At 32.3% G+C, this 22618-nt stretch overlaps 1 protein-coding gene across 1 annotated transcript; it reads right to left on the reverse strand.

The window, feature by feature from the left end:
• Positions 1-5074: 5074 nt before the first annotated feature.
• On the reverse strand, positions 5075-22517 carry LOC139484947 (putative leucine-rich repeat-containing protein DDB_G0290503). Its single transcript, XM_071269009.1, has 7 exons — positions 22391-22517; positions 19838-19909; positions 11138-12816; positions 10588-10792; positions 8733-8843; positions 8317-8415; positions 5075-5939 (listed from the first exon to the last, which is right to left on the reverse strand). The coding sequence occupies exons 1-7, from the start codon at positions 22469-22471 to the stop codon at positions 5637-5639; spliced, it is 2550 nt and encodes an 849-aa protein (XP_071125110.1). The 5' UTR covers positions 22472-22517; the 3' UTR covers positions 5075-5636.
• Between the last annotated feature and the right edge of the window lie 101 nt (positions 22518-22618).

The raw sequence follows: 22618 nt of genomic DNA on the forward strand, positions 1-22618 counted from the left end.
CTAGATGGATGCCTATATATATTCTCGATATGCTCGAACTACCAGCAGAGATCGAATCGGCTTTTAAACTAGGAGAATTTTCTATCAAACAAAAAATAGGCACATTCAATGGTATTTGGAGTGATATGGGCACTGCAAAAACGATCATTAAAGATTCAAAGGGTTCAGGTGGTATCGTTGGAATTAGAAATCAGAAATCTCCTCTGATAAGATGGACTCTGACTCGTCATTTATTAGCGTCCTTTAGTACTGCAATTAATGACAGAGCAGATATTACATGCAAAAGTGACAATTCGCATGAGGAAATCAAACAAACAGCTTTGAAGCGAGACGAAGAACAAGTACAAGCAATAGTTACCCATTTGAATCAAACTATGACTGATCCCTTTGATATAGATGCCCACCCTCCTTGTCTCATCAATATCTCTACATGCTACTAGAGAAGTGCAGGATTCTTTGCTTTCTGCTGTCAATGAAGGAGAAAATATGTACAGAAAATTTGTTAACAGTGCGCTTTCTGTAGACCAAATCGGAAGCTTCTATAGCCCTATTACCAAGTCCAAATTGAAAACATTTGAACATATGAACGCTAAGACAACTGTCAAGTGTAAATCTGGAGAAATTATAACCGGCCATATCAATCCAGAAATTGTTTTCAGGCGTGCTCTTGTTTTGGCTAACAGCAGAGATTATGTTACTATTGACAGTATTCTCTCACTTCCACTTGGGCCTATCCCAGTTTCTCTGTTCCATGAAGATGGAACAATGAGAAAATCTTGTAAATCAGATTTAGTGAAACAGTTTGAAAATGAAGTCTCGCCAGTTCTTTCTTTGCCAGATTTTGATTCTTCATTGACAACTTACATTAGAGATGGTATGGCTATAGTTCAGTCCATGGATGCAAAGAAACATAAAACCTTTGGAGATCTTGCACTTACCTATTGCAATTATTTAGCAAGTTGTTTTACAAAAGCACACACAGTTGCCGATGTTTTTGATCGATATGATGTAAAACATTCCACTAAGTCAGCTGAAAGAGAACGTCGTACCAAAGTCACTGCTCATGCAAAGGTGTTTCAAGTAATTGAAGGAAGACATGTCCCCGACTGGAAGAAATTTCTTTCTGTTAAAGAAAACAAGCAGGCTCTCATTAGATTTTTTGGTGACTTCCTGGTCAAGTTCATTAAAAGCAATCCTCTATTAGTACTCCCTGGACATACTTATTATATGACAGGTTCCTTTGAAGATCCTGAAATTGCAAAAGTCATTTCTGACCAGGAAGTCGTTGAATGTCCTGAATTGTTCAGTACTCAGGAAGAGGCAGACACCCGCATGATCCTCCAGGCTTTACATGCAGACAAAAGACTGAAGGAATTAGGGAAAAAGGGCAGGATCATTATAAAATCATCTGATACAGACGTCATTGTTCTCTGTATTCATTTTTTCAAACAGATGACCAACACGAGTGAATTTTGGGTCCAAATGGGAAATATTGGTACTATGAAAGATAATCGAAGGTTTTTGCCAATTCACTAACTGTGTTCTTCTCTACCTGAAATCATTTGTAGAGTTCTTCCTGTCGTACATGCTCTCTCTGGGTGTGACACCACATCTTCCCTATTTGGAATTGGTAAAAAGTCAGTGTTTAAAGTGTTGAAAGAGGCAGCATTTGATTTCAGTGATCTATACAATTTAGGAGATTCCGACACAGAGACTGCCATATCATGCTCTAGACGGTTTGTGGCAAGGCTTTACGACCAAAAGAAGAACTATGCATCCTGCCATCAGGACATTAACAAACTGCGCGTTAAGCTTGCTACGAGCAAGGATTCAAGTCTTGTCAGATTGCCTCCCTCTGAAGCGGCGCTTCGACAGCATATCCTTCGGGCCTCATTTCAGACCAAAATTTGGCATGCTTCCTTTCTTGCAAAACCACCCCTACCTTCACCATTGGAATACGGATGGAAATCATTCAAAGATTCCTTGCATCCTGTCTTCTTTGAAGGAAACATGTCAGCAGATTTTCTACATGATCTCGTGTGTTCGTGTAAGGGAAAATCACAATGTAAAAAGTCGTGTGTTTGTGTCACCCAAAACCTTGCATGTACCGACTTATGTTTCTGTCAAGGATCAGAATCCTGCAAGAATGTACATACGCACGCCCTTACAGAAGAGGTTTGAGAACAAAATTTTATTTGTCAGTAAGACTTTTGGTGCGATTTGCAAATTGAATGTGCATTTCTGATATTGTATCACTAAGACCCTTATTAAAAATTTTCACACAGTTAAATTCGGTTCTAGTAAGCCAAAATACTTTTTACAGTTGTTCGTATGTTCTATGCTGACTTATGTTCCTTGTAATGCATGCTATAACATTATTTTTTTGTTTAAAGCCAAATATCAGTCTGTGTTTATAGAGTTTATTGTCATTTCGGCGTATACCAACCCTACCTTAAGTGTACAAAACTTAGTTGTAAAACTTATATTTGGCAATTGAAGATATTTATCTTATAGCAAGCATTTTTTATCGTATTTTCGTTTCTTTTTTTTATGGTTTTGATGCTCGAAATAAAAATTATTACGAAAAAGTACATCATTTAAAGATTAAAATCACCCCCCTTTTTAAAAAAATGCTTCACTTTATCGATACAATTTGATATAGGAATTTTTTTTATTTTTTGGATGAACAATTCAATAAGAAAACAGAATCGATGCCGTTTTGCCAAAAAAAAAATGCGATTATGTATTTCAGTTGTTATCTTATATCCATTGCAATTGTGTATGGAAAATGGTGGTTAACCTTTGATCTTGATTTTTGAAAAACTGCACCATATTTAGTTTTGACGACCAAATTTATTATTAAGTACACATATTTTCGAATCGAATGATATATGATACAGCCGTGTACCATTTTTGACGATTAAATTTTCAAAAAAATCACTCTGGTCACCGGCCTATATATAGTATCGATATGTTTCGATCGTCCTCATACCTCTGTGATCAGTTTTAGTTTATATCAAAGGAAGTACATGCACGAGCGAAATATATTAACTGACATATGTAAACGCCATACGATGGGGCAGATGGTATGACAGTGCTTGGAAATGGAATGTTAAAAGATCACGACTGTCATATATTCTATTTTAAAGTCGTTAATCTGTTTATGAAAACATCAAGGAAAATATAAAGAGACCTTCTTTTGGCAGTATTCTTTATCTCACGCTTACTACGATATATGAGAACTAAGCACTCATTGGAATGTGGATAATTAAGTGACAGAAGATCTATGATACATCAGGAAGTGAAATAAAAGAACTTTGCTAGATGCTTTTGTGTTTGTCGTTGTGAAGTTTTTGTATGAAATATGCTTCATCTCAACCAGCTGTGATGCACATGTACTACTCTACTGTGCCGAAATATCAATCGATCAACTCAACATATATTTTGTCCAGCATTTTGATGATATCACTTGGATGTATTTTATTTTGGGAATCAGTGTGGTCCTTCACAAACTAATATTTTCCATGACCTTAGAAAATTAAGATATAAAGGTTACAAAAAGAGATTGATGAACGCGATGTCAAAAACAATTTTTTTAAAGGATAATATTTGATTTTGATCTGAGCGTCACTGATGAGTCTTATATAGAAGAAACGCGCGTCTGGCGTATTAAATTAAAAGCCTGGTACCCTTGCTAACTAATTAATCATGACAAGTAGAAATCTAGTGGTCAACAAGTCGCATTAGGTAATGTCAACAACGAAAAATGTGGCTATGATAAATTAAACATATCTGTTGCTATTCCCGACGAAGATAATTCATAACAGTTATTCAAATTATGTAATCTTTTGCTTAGTGTTAACTTGAAAATCCCCATTTAGAACCCTTTGATAAATAACTAACTGGTTTTCAGCAACCCCTTTGTTCATTTTGACTTTGCCATTTGATTAGGGACTATCCGTTTTGATTGTTCCTGGGAGTTCAGTATTTTTATGATTTTACTTTTTGTTTAATGATTGGAAAAAGCAGTCATGAAACAAAATCCAAAGTTAGAGGTTTGCCTAGCTGTACAATCAGGTTTCATCCATTATTTTCGGTACCATGTCAAGCACTATAACGGTTGATTTCCTATCGTTTGATGTGTTTGAGCTTTTGATTTTGCAATGCTTTAATGGCTTTCCATTTGGAATATTCCTATGGAGCTCTGTATTTCTGTTATTTTACTTTTTACCGTATAAACATGGCGATATATACTACATATACAGTGATGTTCCTAATTATACAATAACTGTTTACAATGGAAAAAGTTAAGGTCATGGTGGAAAGTTAAATTCTCAACCTGCCTGCTTATCAATTTTAAACTTAATTAAAATGTAGACAAATCCTATTATATATTTTATGTCCAATGTGTCTGGCTTGATTAAATTTGTCACCAAAGTTAACTACATAGAAAACTTACGATTTAGCAACGCAAACCATGTGCTACAAGATGGTAAGCCTTATCTGATCGACTAGTGACACATGCCTTGTTACTCAATTCAAGTAAGATACCATGGTAATGCTTTGACATCGACTGGTAAATGTATCGTGAGAGTTTTTCCTTATTTATACAGGTATTTTTATGTTCTTTCTCTCCATGCTTGCATCCGCCTTTTTGACATTTGAGTTTTATATAATTGTCACCTCTCTTGATTTTCAGGTCTAACTGTTCAAGGTTTACTGTTGTAGGTTCTATATCTTGTAATTAATTCATTGAGAGGTCTGTTTTGTCATTGTAATGTTTTCAGTTTTTAATTGGTACATATTGTTTTGCTCTTAAACTATACCTGTTTATAGTACTAGTATAATATTCTAATGTTTTGGTTAAATAGCAATTTTGTATTTTAAAGGTCACGTATATGAACATTAATTTTCAATTAACAATTCCAGGCATTATCTTGAAGACATGGATTAAAACAATTGGCACTCATGAATTCCTAGCTGAGTGGTGCAAGGTTCGTTAGCCTGGTCGTTCTATGCAGACATCGTTTGTCTAAAGATTCCAAAAGAGAAGAAAAGTAAAATAAAACACGCAAGTTTTTAATTATTTAATTTTCAAGACAAAACATCAAAAAGATGTGTAGCACGGGACAACACTTATCACACATAGCCATAGTTAAAACATATACAGTAATTCCTTTACTAGAAAATACTCTCAAGCCATGAAGTCAATCCATGTATGGCAAGATTTTGATTTAAAACATTCCACCCACTCTTGTACACTTGAGATGCATTTACCCGTTTGCTACATAATGACGGTGAAGTTATGATTTCAAATCCTAGAAAATAATTTCATAATAAGAATGCAAATGCCGAGAAACACAAAAATATATATGTTATGATATGTTATACAACCATTTTGAACCTCAATAATATTTTCTATTGATGATTTAGTTTAGTTCTAAGTACTCGGATTTGAGATTGATGTTTTATATACATCTAAATTACAAAAGAAAAAATCACATGAACCGAAGGCATACAACCATTTGAAGCTCGTCAATAGTTTTTACTGATATTAAAATTTTGTTCTGACTTAAAACACAAAGGGTGACTCTTTTATTTATACATCTAATTTTTAAAAGAAAATTCGCTACAACTTAAGAACGAATTGCTTGAACAACACCCTTTTCTAAAATTGGTCCATTTTCATCACGCATCAAGGCGGGCCAAACAAGAAAGTCTACTTTGTTTCCATCACTGCTGTAGGTGTCAAACCTGTCCTTTTCTATGATTTGATTATGACGTAACTTGAACAATAGATACATGGGTGGTTCTTGAGTTACCATTTCCCAGCATACACCAATACATTTCCGAACAAACGGCGTCACTTCCGTTATATCCCGTGCTTGTATGTTTCTAAGATGTCTTGATTTTTGGTAATCTACCACATTCATAAATTCCTGTAAAAAGAGTAATACAATAAGTAAACTGTCAATAAAACATTGAACATTGGAATGTGTGTAAAGAGACTATATGTAATGTGAACTGCAACAACAACAAACCAACAAATCACAGTAAAAAACATAGTGCTTTATCAGTAAAAATACGGAAAGGTTACTAGTATTTAAACAGGACACATTTTCCTCATTTTTCTTTGAATATGTATGGTCTTTTCGTCATACAAAAGCTTTCATCTAAGTTTTGTGGAATGAATCACATGAAGGTTTAACATAGTAATTGCTGTCTGAAACAATTTAAATGACCAACAGCAACATGTTTCGCTATGTAATTTTTTTATTTTATTGGAATTTGTAAATTTTGTGAAGACATATTTGCAGAATCTAATTACAAAAGTTTAAAACTCATTTTCTAACAGAATGTATTCTTTTTTTTATAATAGGTTTAAACAAATTTAATAAAAATTTGCTTAACCATTTGGTGCTCTGAATGCATTCTTTATTATTAAAAACCTCCTGACTAAGGTTAGTAAAATTCCACAATGAATTGACAAACCTGTTAGAATGATATTTAATCTGAGACTGAACCTAAATGTTGACGCCGGTGGAAACGAAATGTAGCATCACTATGTCTCGTTTCCGACAAAAAAAGTTGCAGGCTGAAAACAGATGAGCTGGTCGGCCTTCTATTAAAATACATGGTATATCTATACATTATCATATAGTATGAGACTCGGGCTATCTATGAAAGAGGACGAAACTTCGTTTCTTATAACATAACTTTGAATCGTATTGCTGAAGTCATAACTTATCATTTTACCTCACGAAATGACAAACTAAATAATGCATATATCAATCCATAACCGGAAATACCCTACTTTACTAAAACCTTATAAAAAACCCGGTTTACCAATTATTTCTCGAACATTTCCTGTTGCAATAAGTTTAAAGAAAGAAACATCCCAGATGTTTGTCTTGACATTATGTACTTTATTGATGATCCCACTTTCAATGAAAACAACCGAATGAGTACTTATATTTTTCGGTAACGTTTTCGTAATATTAAAATTTAACATTTATTATGTACAGTTTTGTGATTTTATCATGATATTACGACTGTTTTGACAAATACAAGATTTTTTGATTCATTGATCAAATAAAAATCGTATCAGCATCACAAAAGACTGTAAGGGAAATAACACAGATAATTAATTTTCTAAAAGAAGTAAGCATTGTAATTTTGCTTCATAACAAGAAAAAAGGTGTGGAGATCTATTTTTTCTATTCTAAATCATTTTTTGCAGAAAATTCTGTCAATAAGTTTTTTTTAAATTCACCTTTTCCCTGCGTAATCCCTTTTCAATAAGTCAATTTTCCGCACCTAGCAAAACACAGCAAGGGTATCTATAATTTTAATCAGATTTTTTTATAAAGCAGATTCTGCAATTACAATTTGAAAGTTCATTAACCAAGGTACTTTAAAAAGTCTGCGATGGAAACCAAACCAAAAGACTCTTCACATTGCACGAACAAAGAAATAGATGATCAAAAGACTTCACATCGCACGAACAAAGAAATAGATGACCAAAAGACTCTTCACATTGCATGAACAAAGAAATAGATGACTAAAAGACTCTTCTCATTGCACCAACAAAGAAATAGATGATCAAAAGCTTCTTCTTATTGCACGAACAAAGAAATAGATGACCAAAAGACTCTTCACATTGTACGAACAAAGAAATAGATGACGAAAAGACTCTTCACATTGTACGAACAAAGAAATAGAGGACCAAAAGACTCTTCATACTGCACCAACAAAGAAATAGATGACCAAAACTCTCTTCACATTGCACGAACAAAGAAATAGATGACAAAAGACTTTTCATTCTGCATAAACAAAAGAAATGGTTGACCAAAAAACTCTTCATATTGCACCAACAAAGAAATTGTTGACAAAAAAACTTCATATTGCACCAACAAAGAAATTGTTGACCAAAAGACTCTTTATACTGCACGAACAAAGGTATTGGCGATGATTTTATGTGGAAGTAAGTAAGCAAAGTTCAACAAGTATGACTACTCAAGCAAATATTTTCTTTTAGTTTTGGACTGCTTTGTTTATGTCCTCTTGGTTAGTACGCTGTTATTTCCATTCAAACCCATATATCTGGACAAACATATCTAATCAACATAATACAAGAAATAAGTGTAGTGTGCACAAACATCGAAATCATATATTTGTTTAAACATTTATATTTGTCATGTTTGTTTTTGAAATTGTATTAGAAGGCTTTGCTATCCCGCTATTACAGCGATAAGACTTTATACAAACACACATTTAAAGCGAAATGCATTGTCATTAATTGATATTGACGCTTACCTCAAAAATACATTCTATGAAATTGTCTGATGGAGTACGTCTAAATGCCATTATATTCTGTTTCAGTCCAGGAGGGATGTGGTCAATGCTACCAGCCCTCTGAAAAAAGCAATGTCTAATTTCTTTAAAATTCTAATATCTCGTAATATTATTAATAAAAATATTAGCAAATAAAAACAGCTGATGTAATTCTTGCCATAACCATGTATTTATCAATTATAGGTTGTATACTGACATATACAACAATGTAATGTGTTGATATTTCTGTGGCATTTGTTCTGTCAATATATGAATAAATATTCAAAAGTTTTTTGGTTTTTTTTTACTGATCTAATGTCTTCTAAACTGATGATCAACATATCATTTTGTAAAAAGGGATTTTTTTTCATAGATTTAAAAGGAAAAGAAAAACATACTCCTTGTAATCTCTTGTGCAAACTGCCTCTCATATTGGTTGGGCTTACAAGTAGTGATAACAAAGCATCCATCTGATGCCTTGCAGTTCTCCTACAGTACAGATAACATTCCTACAAAACACAAATAATATTCAAATCAATTATATTATTGTTTTCTTCTACTCGTTCCGGTAATTAAGATTATGTATGGTTCAAGTTATACATTCAGTATATGTATCTTGCACATTTACTCATATTCTTTACAAACAACAACAGGCTGAACTGTTCAAATTTTGAGTTACATTTAGAAATTGATAGTGAGGATTTGATGATTTCAAATCACTATTAGTGCCATCACCATTAAATACGACCTTGGAACGACAGTATATCTTACAATATATATGTTGCTGATACAATATTATCACCAGATTACTTTACTTTAAAAGCAACACGACGGGGACCATGTGTAAAGCAGGGACAGCTTACCCTCCAGCAATACCTGATTTCAACCCATGATTTTTGTGGATTTCGTGTTATTTAATATCCATCTCTCAAAAGAATATCTTGTAATCAACAGTGAAAATAATTTAAAAGGCAATATTAAAACTGTTCAGAATATTGCAATAGAACTTGAAAATGCAGTGTATTTATTTCATACAGTTTATTAATTAATGTGTGTAGGACCTACTATGAAATATATACGCAATGATTGTTTAACTGTTCTATACCCCATGTAAAGGCAACAGTAGTATACCGGTGTTCAAAAGTCATAAATCGAGTGAGAGAGAAAAAATCCGGGTTACAAACTAAACCTTTTCTCCTACAATTTTAAAAGCGTGGGATATTTCAACTATGACAAATGAATACTTAGATAGTCTCTGTTCGAAGTTGATGTCCAGTCAGACAAAATATACGAATAATAGCATTAACGGTAGAAGTTCTACTACAGCAGGTGCGCATTTCGATTATTAATGTACTTTGGTGATGCTCAAGGCCAAATTATTTTAAAATCCAAATATAGCAAAATCTGGACAAGGACTAAGGGTTTTGCAGGGAGATTCTGAGATATATTCTTTAGTTTAAAATGATATCCATAACGGCACATTTCAACAAAACATAGAATAAGAATAAGAATAAGAATATTTATTATTCCAATCAAGGGCCCTTGATGGGCAGTATAACATGTACACATAAAACAATACATCATGATTTGTAACAGAAAAAACATTTTTTATATACTAAAAAGAAACATTAAAAAAGGTTCAGACAAATGTTTTTATCTTCATTCTATGATTTGTATCTAGCTAATGGGATAATGATACCCTCGGGACTAACAGTACTTATCAATGACGACGATCTGTATGCGGCAATGATACAACAGCCATTTGGTAAATTGTTTGTTCAATATAATTATTGCAAATGTTATGTTTAATAAATTTTCATAAAACAACAAATCTTCTCATTTTTGATGCATTCCTAGTACAGCCTATGCTGCAAGTTTAAACAAAATAATGCAGAACACATCCCAAGACAAATTTTAATCAATAACATCACACACAGTAACATAAAGAAGAACTTAGCAACACTTACACAATATTACCTCATTAATCGTCAGAAGAAAAGTTATAAATAGAACATATTATCTTTTCGTTCAACTATGATTGCTACTAACATAATTTATTTTCGCCTAAGAAAAGTGTGTCCAACAGATAACTTTTCTTTAAATATTTTATTCATACGCAATATTATGTAACACAATCTCTACACAACCGTTTGTTTTTTGACAACGAGCACCTGCTCGAAGTACTGAAAGTGACAAAAGCAATTGAACATAATTGATTGGTCAAGTATACATATCAATAATTCACAAACTTACAGTTAAATACTCCATCAGAATCAGTAAAACTTTCCTTTCATCCCTTTTGCAGACAGTATGTACTTTATCAAATGCTTCACGCCATACAGTATTGTACAACTCTCGAAACTTCTCCCCTATTTGTACCGGACCCTCGTCGCCATTACAGGACATCAATGATATGTTGTTAATAGGTGATGCCTTCTCATTAGCCATATGGCTTAACCTGAAAGAACATCATCGTATATTTATGGATAATGAGATATTTCAAATGGGCATCAAAGTGTTAAATGAACGATGTCTGGACAGGTACTGGAACTGCTCATATACTGAAATCTTATGTTTGCTTTAGAAAGTCTGTTCATTTTGGATGCAAAACACTTTATTAACATTTGATTTCTGACTATTTTGTTGTTTGTACTCCTTTAAATTATCTGTGTTAGTCCCATATTTAAATTTTTATTTAACCAGTATCTAAACAAATCGAAATAAGACATGTTTACAGGTTTAGAATATGACATCATATATACGATCTTACATGCATGTGTATATACACTTTAAGATTATTTACCTCTTCTTTATTTCCTCTTGTTTGCTCTGCGCCTCTGCGAGTTTTCGTATGGTATCCTGATGTGCTATTTCCTTCTCTCTAAGTTGACTTTCCAACTTCTCCAGTTTTTTCTTCAGATTAACCATTTCCTGTGTCTCGCTTTTATGTCGAGCCTCATATTGTTCCATTTTGGATTCCATGTTATGTATTTTATTTTGGAGATCGGTCTCTATGTTCTGCAGGGACGACAACTTTTCATCTTTTGTCTTAGTGGATTTGACACTTTCTCCCATCTTATCTTCCAACATTTTATTTTTACTCTGTAAATCTGATATTTCCTTGTTTAAATTTTCAACTTGATTTTTAATAGAATTCAATGAATTTGTTTTTCCAACTCCGTTATTTACTTGATCCATAAGCTGCCTGTTTTCCTCTAGAAGCTGGGCGAGTTCCGTTTTCTGACTTTCGACTTGCTTTTCTAAAGTTTTTAATTGTTCTAACTGTTTGAACTTTCCTGTGTCATTAGATATTTGAACTGCAAGTTTTGTATTTTCTTCTTCCAATCGCAAAAGTTCTTTGTTCTGTGTATTATTCTGACCTTCTAATGATTTCATGAGGTTTTCGTCATCTTTTTTTGCCTCCAACTGACATTTGAGTTCCTTGTTCTCTTCTACCAGCTGTGTAATATCCTGATTCAGTTTTCCAACTTTATTTTCAAAAGTGTTCAATTGGTTCAACTTTTCTGTTTCTTTGTCGTGTGAATTTTGCGCTTTAAGCTGTTTATTTTCTTTTTGAAGTTCTGAAATTTCTGAGGACAATTTTTCAACTTGGCCTTCTAAAGATTTTAAATGGTTCATCTGTTCTTTTCCTTTGTCTAGTGCAACTATGAGATCCTGCTCAAATTTTGCTTTCAAACTTTCCATTTCTTTGAAATTCGACACGGATTCATCTGTATTCTCCATGTCACTTTCTTTATCAAGTTCAAGATTTATTACGCGACATTCAAGTTCTTGAACACTTCTCAGGGTATTCTTTATGCTAACGCTTAATCCTTTGTGTTCTGAATCAACTGAGCTTATTTTAGATTCCAGATCGGAAGCTGGCTTGTCCTTTAATTGTTTTCCATTTTCGGCTTCATCAAGTCTCAATTTCAACGATGAGCAGACATTCGTTAGCTCCTCAACTGAAGACAATATGTCATTGCGATCTCTGATGATATCTTTCATTTCCATGTGGGCATTCAGATTTGCTCTAAGTGTTGAACATTCTGATTTCAAGTTTTGTATATCTTCTTGCTGTTTTAAAATTTCCTTTTCGCCCTCTTCAAAGGACCTCTTTAATTTCTGATTCTGTTCTGATAGTTGATGGTTGGTTTGTTTTAAGTTTGTCTCGGATATGCTTTCAGATATCAAAAGTTTACCCTTGTCCTTGGCTTGTGCTTCTATTTTTACTATTTCTGCTCCAACAGATTTAATTGCAGCACGTTCTATGATTTCAGATACTTCAGGGCCTTTATTGACTTGATCATTTTTAACCTCTGCGGTTTTGTCAGAGTTATCGTCCTTTATCTCACACTCTTTCTTTATGCTGAGCTTTGATTTGAGCTCTTTGATGAGCGTGACCTCTTGTGTCTCCTCTGTACATTGGACTGGTCCGGTATCTATTTCCTCCTCTTCGTCATTATTCAAATGACCATTTACCTGATCAGATGAAGAGAAAAAAAATAATATTATTTGTGGTTGATGCTTTATTGACAAGTATTAAATAAATAAAAATAAGTTAATAAGTTAAGTAAGTTAATCTAATTGAGAGTTAATACACAGTCAAGTAAAAAGTCTAGTACGTGTTTACATTGCATGTCATACGTTAATACATAGGATCCAATCGTTTTCATAACAAATATCAAGAAGTTTAATACACTGTAACAACCGACTGCATGTATACATACAAGCACAATACTCAGATAGGAGAAGGAGATACTATCTTAGTTGAGAGTGTTTACAAAATACGAAGCACATATACAGATAATTTTGTTAGTGTTACGAATAAAGGTATGGGGTAAACGCCAATACGACAACTCAACAAAAATAATATCACTTAGACACCTTGACACCCACTTACACTTTCAGCACACAGGCACTTGTCTCAGAAAAAAAATTTCCTATATACCTTATATTAAGGTATATAGGAAATTATTTTTCTGAGACAAGTGCCTGTGTTTGAGCAAGTATACTCAGGGCTCTAAACGCCATATCAAGCTATGAATTGCATCAAATAAAAAAAAAAAAACTTTATGAAATTGGATAAAGGTTTTGTGTGGCCCTTAATAGCTTGCTGTTCGGTCAAAGTTTCGTAAATCAAATGATTTCAAAATAAAATTAACCATAATTTTCTCAACGACGAAACGTATGGGACTGCTATGACGTCTTACAGGCGAGACAAGAAGGTTAATCCTTCGACACCAAATAAACAGACCACTTAAAAAATGGGGGATACTTATAGTTTGACCTTAGGTTTAAGACAATTATATATATTATGCCACATATTCTATTAAAATGAATAATGTAGATACAAGAATCGTGAACAGACCTTGGGGGAATAATATTTCATAATCAGTGGTAATGATATGTGTACTAATATATAAAGTACTTATAATTTAGAAACGCGAACGACTTTAAAATGGTTTATATATTATAAAGAACATGCTAACTATGTCTGAAAAATAAATCAAGAAATTCTAAAGAAAAATCGATATCTATGTGTAATCTTACAAATTATTTCTCCTACGCCAAATGTCACGAGTAGTTATTTTGTGCCTACACATAGCAATTATTATATGCCAGTAGGCTAAACAATTTTAGATTTCTATTTTGAAATTGAAAGCTGTTTAATGTAGGTTTTGTAGCATTTTGATATCAAAGCGTCCTTCATATAACACACATAATTGTTTTCAGATATTGCGTAGAAACAGTATTAATGTTTTATCATTTTGTGCTGGAATATGTAATGTATCTCACCGACATAACATATTTTTCGGTCTGTTTTAATTAGAGAATTAAGAAGTCATTTTACATTCATTGTGTATCTATATAGACGTCTTAATTTTTTATCAATCGCTTTTCCTTTGCGTAACAATAACCGTTTTTACTGGATTGATATTCTCAAGGCTAACCGTCAGACAAGTAACGAGTATCCGATGATATATCATGTGCCCGTCCTGGGACTAAATTGAAAATAAATTACATATGCTACAGTATAACGTCGACAGGGAAACTGTACGACGACAGACACAAACTTAACTTTAATATATGGTTGTTAATTTATTTTTCATTTGTAAAACCCTTTGATGGAAATTGTTATAATTTATAAAATGTGACAGGATCGATCATTGCCATGTGTTCTGTCTGCTTCAATTAGTTAGTGAACTTGTAAAATAACGCCCATTATAGATATGTTACAATTTTTGGAATTTCAATGTTAGTTTTTGTTTAGACTGTAGAACAGTAAATCATGTACCAAGGTGACATAATTGTTAAAATGGTTGACTGATTATATATCTTATTCTAACCTAGATTCTAACAGTGAAAACAGAAAGCCATTTGAATACCAATTAGCATATTAGTTTTCGTAATTAAATCAAAATAGGTTTAAAGGAAAGATCAGTATTAGCTACAGATATGCACGGTCTTATATTTAACTTGACAAAAAGTGAAGGCACACATCGAAAGTTTTAGCTTGAAATACTTAGCCTTGTGACAATAGAATTATTCATTTATTTCATCTTTGTACATTGAATATACCACGCACCTATATTTTATCAATACAGTGGCCGCATATAGATTAAAACCTCAATGTAAGCAGTTGAAACAAATTTATGTAAATTAAAACGGTGAATGACTTTAGTGGGGAAAGTGACATTTTCGTTTGAATATACGGTATCTTTATATTACAAGTCGAGTAAAGTAAAACGTCTCCAAAACCGTTATGATAAAAACGGCTTCTTATTTTGGCTAAACATCTTATAATGAAGGACCTTTGTCGACATTGCCTTGAAGTGACAATAGATATTACTACATGTAATATGTACTTTTATATGTGTGAGCATGCTCTTTACCGAATTACATTTACTTTTAGAATACTAATATTGGAAAAAGCGAAGGATATACATGTGGTTATACTGTTATGAACTGATTTCCTTTTGATTTATTAATTTTTGTTGTGGGGTTCGTGTTGCTTAGTCTTTGGTTTTCTATGTTGAAATTTGTACTATTATTTGTCTATTTGTCTTTTTCTTTTTTAGCCATGGCGTTGTAAGTTTATTTTCGATCTATGAGATTGAATGTCCCTCTGGTATCTTTCGCCCCTCTTTTATTTAACATATGTTTTTGTACCTGTCCTCTGGATTTTAATAGTCTTGTATGTTTGTTTTAATTTTAGTTCATTTATATGTTTTGGAGTTTAGAATGCCGTCCATTTTCAATGAACTAGTCTAGTACAAATTTTTGTGAAGGGGCTTTTCTCGCTGCGTTAAGGACCCATTGGCGGCCTTCGGCTGTTATCTTTTCTTTTGTCGGGTTGTTGTCGCTTTGACATATTCGCCATTTCTTTTCTCAATTTTATTTCCTTTAACCTTACGATATTTACATTTGACATTAATATATTTCCAATCAATTCACGTAACAGAATAACAAGATCATGATGTTGATCTATAATGTACACTTTATGTACCTGATATTTATGATTTAGGCCTTTCATGCCTTACTTACATTCAGATGCTACAGAAATTATTGATGTAGATATTGGTATGTGCTTGTAACATAATTAAATAACAAAAATATGACGTTAATTAACTTTTTTATATTTTTAGAATTTGAGATAGGTAAATATGCACGATATTGTATCATTCATGGTTATTGCGTGTAGGTCATTTGTAAACTTAGAGGTTAGGGCAACTGTTATGTGATTTGTTTTACATTTAGAGGTTAAGGCAATTAGCTGTTATGTGATTTTCTTATATTTAGAGGTTGAGACAACTGTTATATGATATTCTTACATTTAGAGGTTGAGACAACTGTTATATGATATTCTTACATTAAGAGGTTAAGACAACTGTTATATGATATTCTTACATTTAGAGGTTGAGACAACTGTTTTTGTGATTTTCTTACATTTAGAGGTTAAGACAACTGTTATATGATTTTCTTACATTTAAAGGTCAAGCCAACTGTCATGTCATTTTCTTACATTTAGATGTTAAGACAACTGTTTTGTGATTTTCTTACATTTAGAGGTTAAGACAACTGCTATGTGATTTGCTTACATTTAGAGGTTTAGACAACTGTTATGTGATTTGCTTACATTTAGAGGTTTAGACAACTGTTATGTGATATTCTTACATTTAGAAGTTAAGACAACTGTTATGTGATTTTCTTACATTTAGAAGTTAAGACAACTGTTATGTGATATTCTTACATTTAGAGGTTAGGACAACTGCTATGTGATTTGCTTACATTTAGAGGTTTAGACAACTGTTATGTGATATTCTTACATTTAGAAGTTAAGACAACTGTTATGTGATTTTCTTACATTTAAAGGTTAAGACAACTGTTATGTGATTTGCTTACATTTAGAGGTTTAGACAACTGTTATGTGATTTTCTTATATTTAGAGGTTTAGACAACTGTTATGTGATATTCTTACATTTAGAGGTTAAGACAACTGTTATGTGATTTGCTTACATTTAGAGATTAAGACAACTGTTATGTGATTTTCTTACATTTAGAGGTTGAGACAACTGTTATGTGATTTGCTTGTATTTAGAGGTTGAGACAACTGTTATGTGATTTTCTTACATTTAGAGGTTACGACAACTGTTATGTGATTTTCTTACATTTAGAGATTAAGACAACTGTTATGTGATATTCTTACATTTAGAGGTTAAGACAACTGTTTTGTGATTTTCTTACATTTAGAGGTTAAGACAACTGCTATGTGATTTTCTTACATTTAGAGGTTAAGACAACTGTTATGTGATTTTCTTACATTTAGAGGTTAAGACAACTGTTATGCGATATTCTTACATTTAGAGGTTAAGACAACTGTTTTGTGATTTTCTTACATTTAGAGGTTAAGATAACTGTTATGCGATTTTCTTACATTTAGAGGTTAAGACAACTGTTTTGTGATTTTCTTACATTTAGAGGATAAGACAACAGTTATGTGATATTCTTACATTTAGAGGTTAAGACAACTGTTATGTGATTTTCTTACATTTAGAAGTTACGACAACTGTTATGTGATTTTCTTACATTTAGAGGTTGAGACAACTGTTATGTGATTTTCTTACATTTAGAGGGTAAGACAACTGTTATGTGATTTGCTTACATTTAGAGGTTACGACAACTGTTATGTGATTTTCTTACATTTAGAGGTTGAGACAACTGTTATGTGATTTTCTTACATTTAGAGGTTACGACAACTGTTATGTGATTTTCTTATATTTAGAGGTTGAGACAACTGTTATGTGATTTTCTTACATTTAGAGGTTAAGACAACTGTTATGTGATATTCTTACATTTAGAGGCTGAGACAACTGTTATGTGATTTTCATAAAACAAGATAAACAAAACAACCCACAATATAAATCCTTCTGGAAACAGTCCCTTCTAAAAATATCGATATTACAGCTACAAGTAAAGCACTACTAAATGGTTGATCTATTGATTGCTGATTAATGTCTGGAAGCAAGTATTATGTGCATATCCGGGCAGATAACACACATGGCAAATATTTGATAGGTGTGCTGAATTTATTCAATCGATTACAGATTTTAGACTTTTGACATATTGTATAGAGACACCCGTCTATTGTTGAAGACTATAAGTTGGCCTCTAGATGTCTATTGATGATTTATGTTGTTAGGTCCCTGTCTCACTGACGTTATATCAACGTCGTATCCGTTTTAATTCATAGATACCCCCTTTTTGAAAGCTCAATAATGTAAACACAAAATGATGACGTATAAAGAATTCCTTGATATCAATAAAAAAAAATCTTCTTATACAGAATTTATGCATTCTTACACTTTAAAACATCAACTATGCCTGTATAATTGTGTTACCAAGTGCTTTTCATAGACTACTTTTTGCCAACGGATCTATATTTTCTGCTGTAGATTTGTATATTTCGTTTTAACATTATACAAAAGATTGTTTTTCTCTTTAATATCGGACGTCGACTAAATGAACGTCTCATTATATTGTTGTGTTTCTATGGAAACATTCATCATTTATGAGAATTAAGATCTTAGATTTTCTTGCGTGTTAAAATAATATCCCAGAAGATTGCATTTAAAATATTTAAATTATATTATTCATCGTATAATAAATAATACATACATGACATAGCAAATTGATTTTGAAATTGTCTCCCCTAAAAAGAATTGAATATTTTCTGTCAGCCTGAATAAAAAACATGAACTACGCCAAGGACAGCTTAAAAGATTTGTAAACTGAAAAAATTTACCTTGAACTTTGAAAAGCTAAAACAAAACTCGCACACAAACACGCAGTCATAATTTGAATTAGTGGACACGTGAAAATGTCATCATTAATATTATGGCATATATTGTTTGAAAACAACAACAGCTATATGATATTGATAGCAATTTTTATTTGGAAATCAAAGGAAAGAAAACGAATTAATTTATATTGTATAGTTCCATGGATGCTATCAATAATCTGGCACATTATAAATAGATATAGGATATAAAGCATACTACTGATTAATTTGTCTTAGGTTTCATGGAAGGGCATAGTTAGCTGTTGAACTGAGGTAAACAAACGCCTCAAATGCATGGGCACATGACTCGTGTTTGCGGTAATTCAGTAAAAAATAATTAAATTTGTAAAACTTTACTTTGAAAGAAATGGAAGATGGTTCCCGTGTATTAAAACCTAACTCCAGCGCATTTAAGTTTAGGCTATAACGGTTAATCCTGAAGCATGAAATTTATTATACTCGTGATTATTTTTGCAGATACAAGTAACTTGTCAAGATTTGTAAATTTAAGCGTACTACTTATGTCCTTTGATAAAATATACACCATCAACCCTATAGATGTACGCTTAACTTACTTATATCTATATAGGACAGAATACCAAGGTTACATCACACACACTGATGCAGCAAATGTAATTATTTTGCGTATATGATATATAGATGTACTTGAACTAGCGTACATGTGCAACTTCTTGTTTTTTTTTTCAACAAAATATAGATGAAACATTTTTGCTTTCCACATTCGAATGTCTACATTATCTGAACTTTCAACCTTCAATAATTATCATTGAAACTTTTTAAGGCAGCATAGCTGGAACAAAATGGTATAAGTTTTCTGACACAAATGTCTTTGATTGTAGGACTACAATTAGTCTCTATTTTCTTCCATAAAGCAATAATCTGACCAAGAAAACTCGCCATGAAGCATTTATTATAGATTATATATAATTTTATTCTGGTATCACCTAAGTTGAACTAAGGTATACAGAAAAACATATTAATTTACATTACATTGTAGATCAATACCAATTATTCTGATTATTGTGTTAAGATTTATAATTGAATGAATTGGCTCTGAACATATATGTTATAATTCACTGTTAAGAAAAAAATATGGGTGAAGAAAGGAGGACCTTCATATAATTGTATAAATAATCGAACCTTGTCTGCAGGGATGTCTTCTTCAATATGAATATCCTTGTCTCCTCCATCGTCTTTAGGTTGGTCTTCAACCTAATAACAGGTATACGATATCAATTATTATTACATATAATGGAGTAGCATTAAGTTTTCAATAGTTATTACGAGCAAATGAATCAAAGGGATCTACTCTATGTATCTGAAGCATTGATTCTATTTATATAAACAGTCAGTATTCATGGTATTAAAAGTCTCGAAAAATATAAAGTAACATAAACAAAACGAACATTGAGTCCATTTTCATAGTACACTACATTGATACATATATATTTACATTTATACATATGGAATACTAGAATATATGTTATTGACTTTCACGTAGTCAATACATTGCATATGGACTGGTAAGATTATATTGACACGGTACGGTCAGCATAATCTAAACATGTCGGTATAAAACGAATTGACCTCGCCAAAAGTCCATAGTTGATAAAAGTATTATCGTGTAATTAGAATTGTCCATCTCCATTTACAAGTCTATTTGATTTAAAAGTGTATTTGATCTGTCGATTGTATATATATTTCTATATCATCTATATCATCTATATCATCTATAGACATAAATACATTTTGTTTCCAATGAATGGGACCACAAGGAGCATATTACAACATTAATATTAATTAAGGGGAAAAAAACAAAAAACTTATAGTAAACATACATGGTACACACATTTTGATTATGTAAACAATTCATATTATGAATATAAATGTTTAAATATAATTCATTCGTCTAAGTCACAACCTTATGTAAAAAGGGAGCTTTTTAATAAATTACCAATTTAGCAAATAGTAACATTCAAATAAATGCTCCATTGAACCATTAGTTAATAATGGCTACTAAACAGTTTGAAGTGAATTATTGCTTTATACAATGTAGACGTTGATAGATTTGGCGGTACAATTATTGCTTTGTTACTATGAAATTTATCGTTTGCTATTGCTTTTCATTTTAGATTATTTAACTATAGCAATACAAGAGGCTGTTATTGTAGTTTGTGGGGTATTCAATAAATAATCAATCAATCTACGTGGGATGATATTTCAGCGTCCCATCCCTGATTTAGGTTCGTACATACTTTTCAAACTTTCACATTCGGACATGACTACGGTTTAGAGGTTTACCGTCAGTTTTATACAGCTAAACAATAATTTCGACATTGAGACAAGCACACAATGACTAGCGGAACGAGAACTGCTCATTATTCTGAAGCACCCAAATGCAGATCCAGGATTTTGAAAAGGGCGAGGGGCAAACAAGGCAATGTTAGGTTGGGGAGAAGTCTTTTCGCTACATTGTAACCATGAAATTATATGTAGCTACAGAGGGGCACCCGCCCCTCCTCTCAAAAATATCTGCCTCTTGACCACCTTACTTCGGTTCACCCCCAGTAGAGGTATACAGCTGAACAGGGGTGGCCCAATGACATTTTCAATAAAGGGAGATCCACACATTAAACTGCCTTACAACTTACTATAATATCCTATACCACTTACACAAATTCACGTGAATAAGGGAGGACCACCTTTAATGCCCGATTTTCATGTGATTTACTTGTTCTTTTTCATGTGTTTTGTGATTTTGTGGACTATTTGTCTTTTCCCCCTTTCTTTTGATCATATGATGATACCTATGACTCATACTATTTGATTATCCATTGTTATGTCCTTGTTGATCATTTTACTACAAATCAATGCATTTTAACCTTTTTAATGGTCTCTTTTTCACTACAGAATGAAAATATCGTATATAGTTTACACCTGTTACCTATTTATTTGTAATTATATCGAATAAATATGTTTAAAACCCATTTAATAATAGATGCTCAATAATTGATTCTTCACAGATAAAAAAGACTTTGGAAATTAAATTAGGTATAAAATCAATGAACAATCTTAATGACCAACAGGGAAATAATACATAAACTGCGTCAAAATTTAAACCTTTTTTATCGTTTAAATCCTTCCTTTACACCTGATTAAAGTTTAAAGTTAATCTTTATTCAAATATAAAGTTCAATATGCACTTCAAAACCCCAAGGACGCAATTTAATGAGCTGTATTACCGGTAAAAACCACGTGGAGTTAAGTCACAAAATTGTGTATGTGAAGCCAGTTTTCGATGAAGCCGAAAAGAAAAGTTGTAAATTATGTGTTTTCTCGTATTGGTGTAACGTTAAATATGCGATTATGCTAATGATTATGTAATACAGTAGTAAACAGAGCAATCCATCAATATGTTTCACCATTCAGCTAGAAAATGTACCAACCGAAATATTAATTCATATTATGTAAAAAAAAAAATGATAGTTACAATCAATAAAACCAAACAAGACCCCTCCCCCCTTTTGCAAAAAAAAAAAACCAGCCATAAGGGCGAAACAATGCAGATAATACAACGCATAAAACCCCGCATAAAAAATCATTACAAATTTATGCATATAAAGTTAAGTGTAAACAATATTATCATAATTATGTTTCAATAAAAATATACATGTTAACTGTCAAAAGACTAACCTGTTTTGCTTCTGGGGGTTTTCCTTTGTTTTTCTTTTTCGTTTTACTTTTCTTCCCGAGACAAGAAAATAAGCTCGACATGGCGCAGATGTATGGTTGTATTCAGCTAGTTCACGGAAATAATCAATAAAATTGAGAAAGGAAATGGTGAAAAGCTAGCGGTGACTTGTCGTTACCCACTACTGTATGTGATTAACACTTCTACTGTCAAACGTAATTATCAACTAC

Source organism: Mytilus edulis, chromosome 8, assembly GCF_963676685.1.
Source record: "Mytilus edulis chromosome 8, xbMytEdul2.2, whole genome shotgun sequence".
Classification (NCBI taxonomy): domain Eukaryota; kingdom Metazoa; phylum Mollusca; class Bivalvia; order Mytilida; family Mytilidae; genus Mytilus; species Mytilus edulis.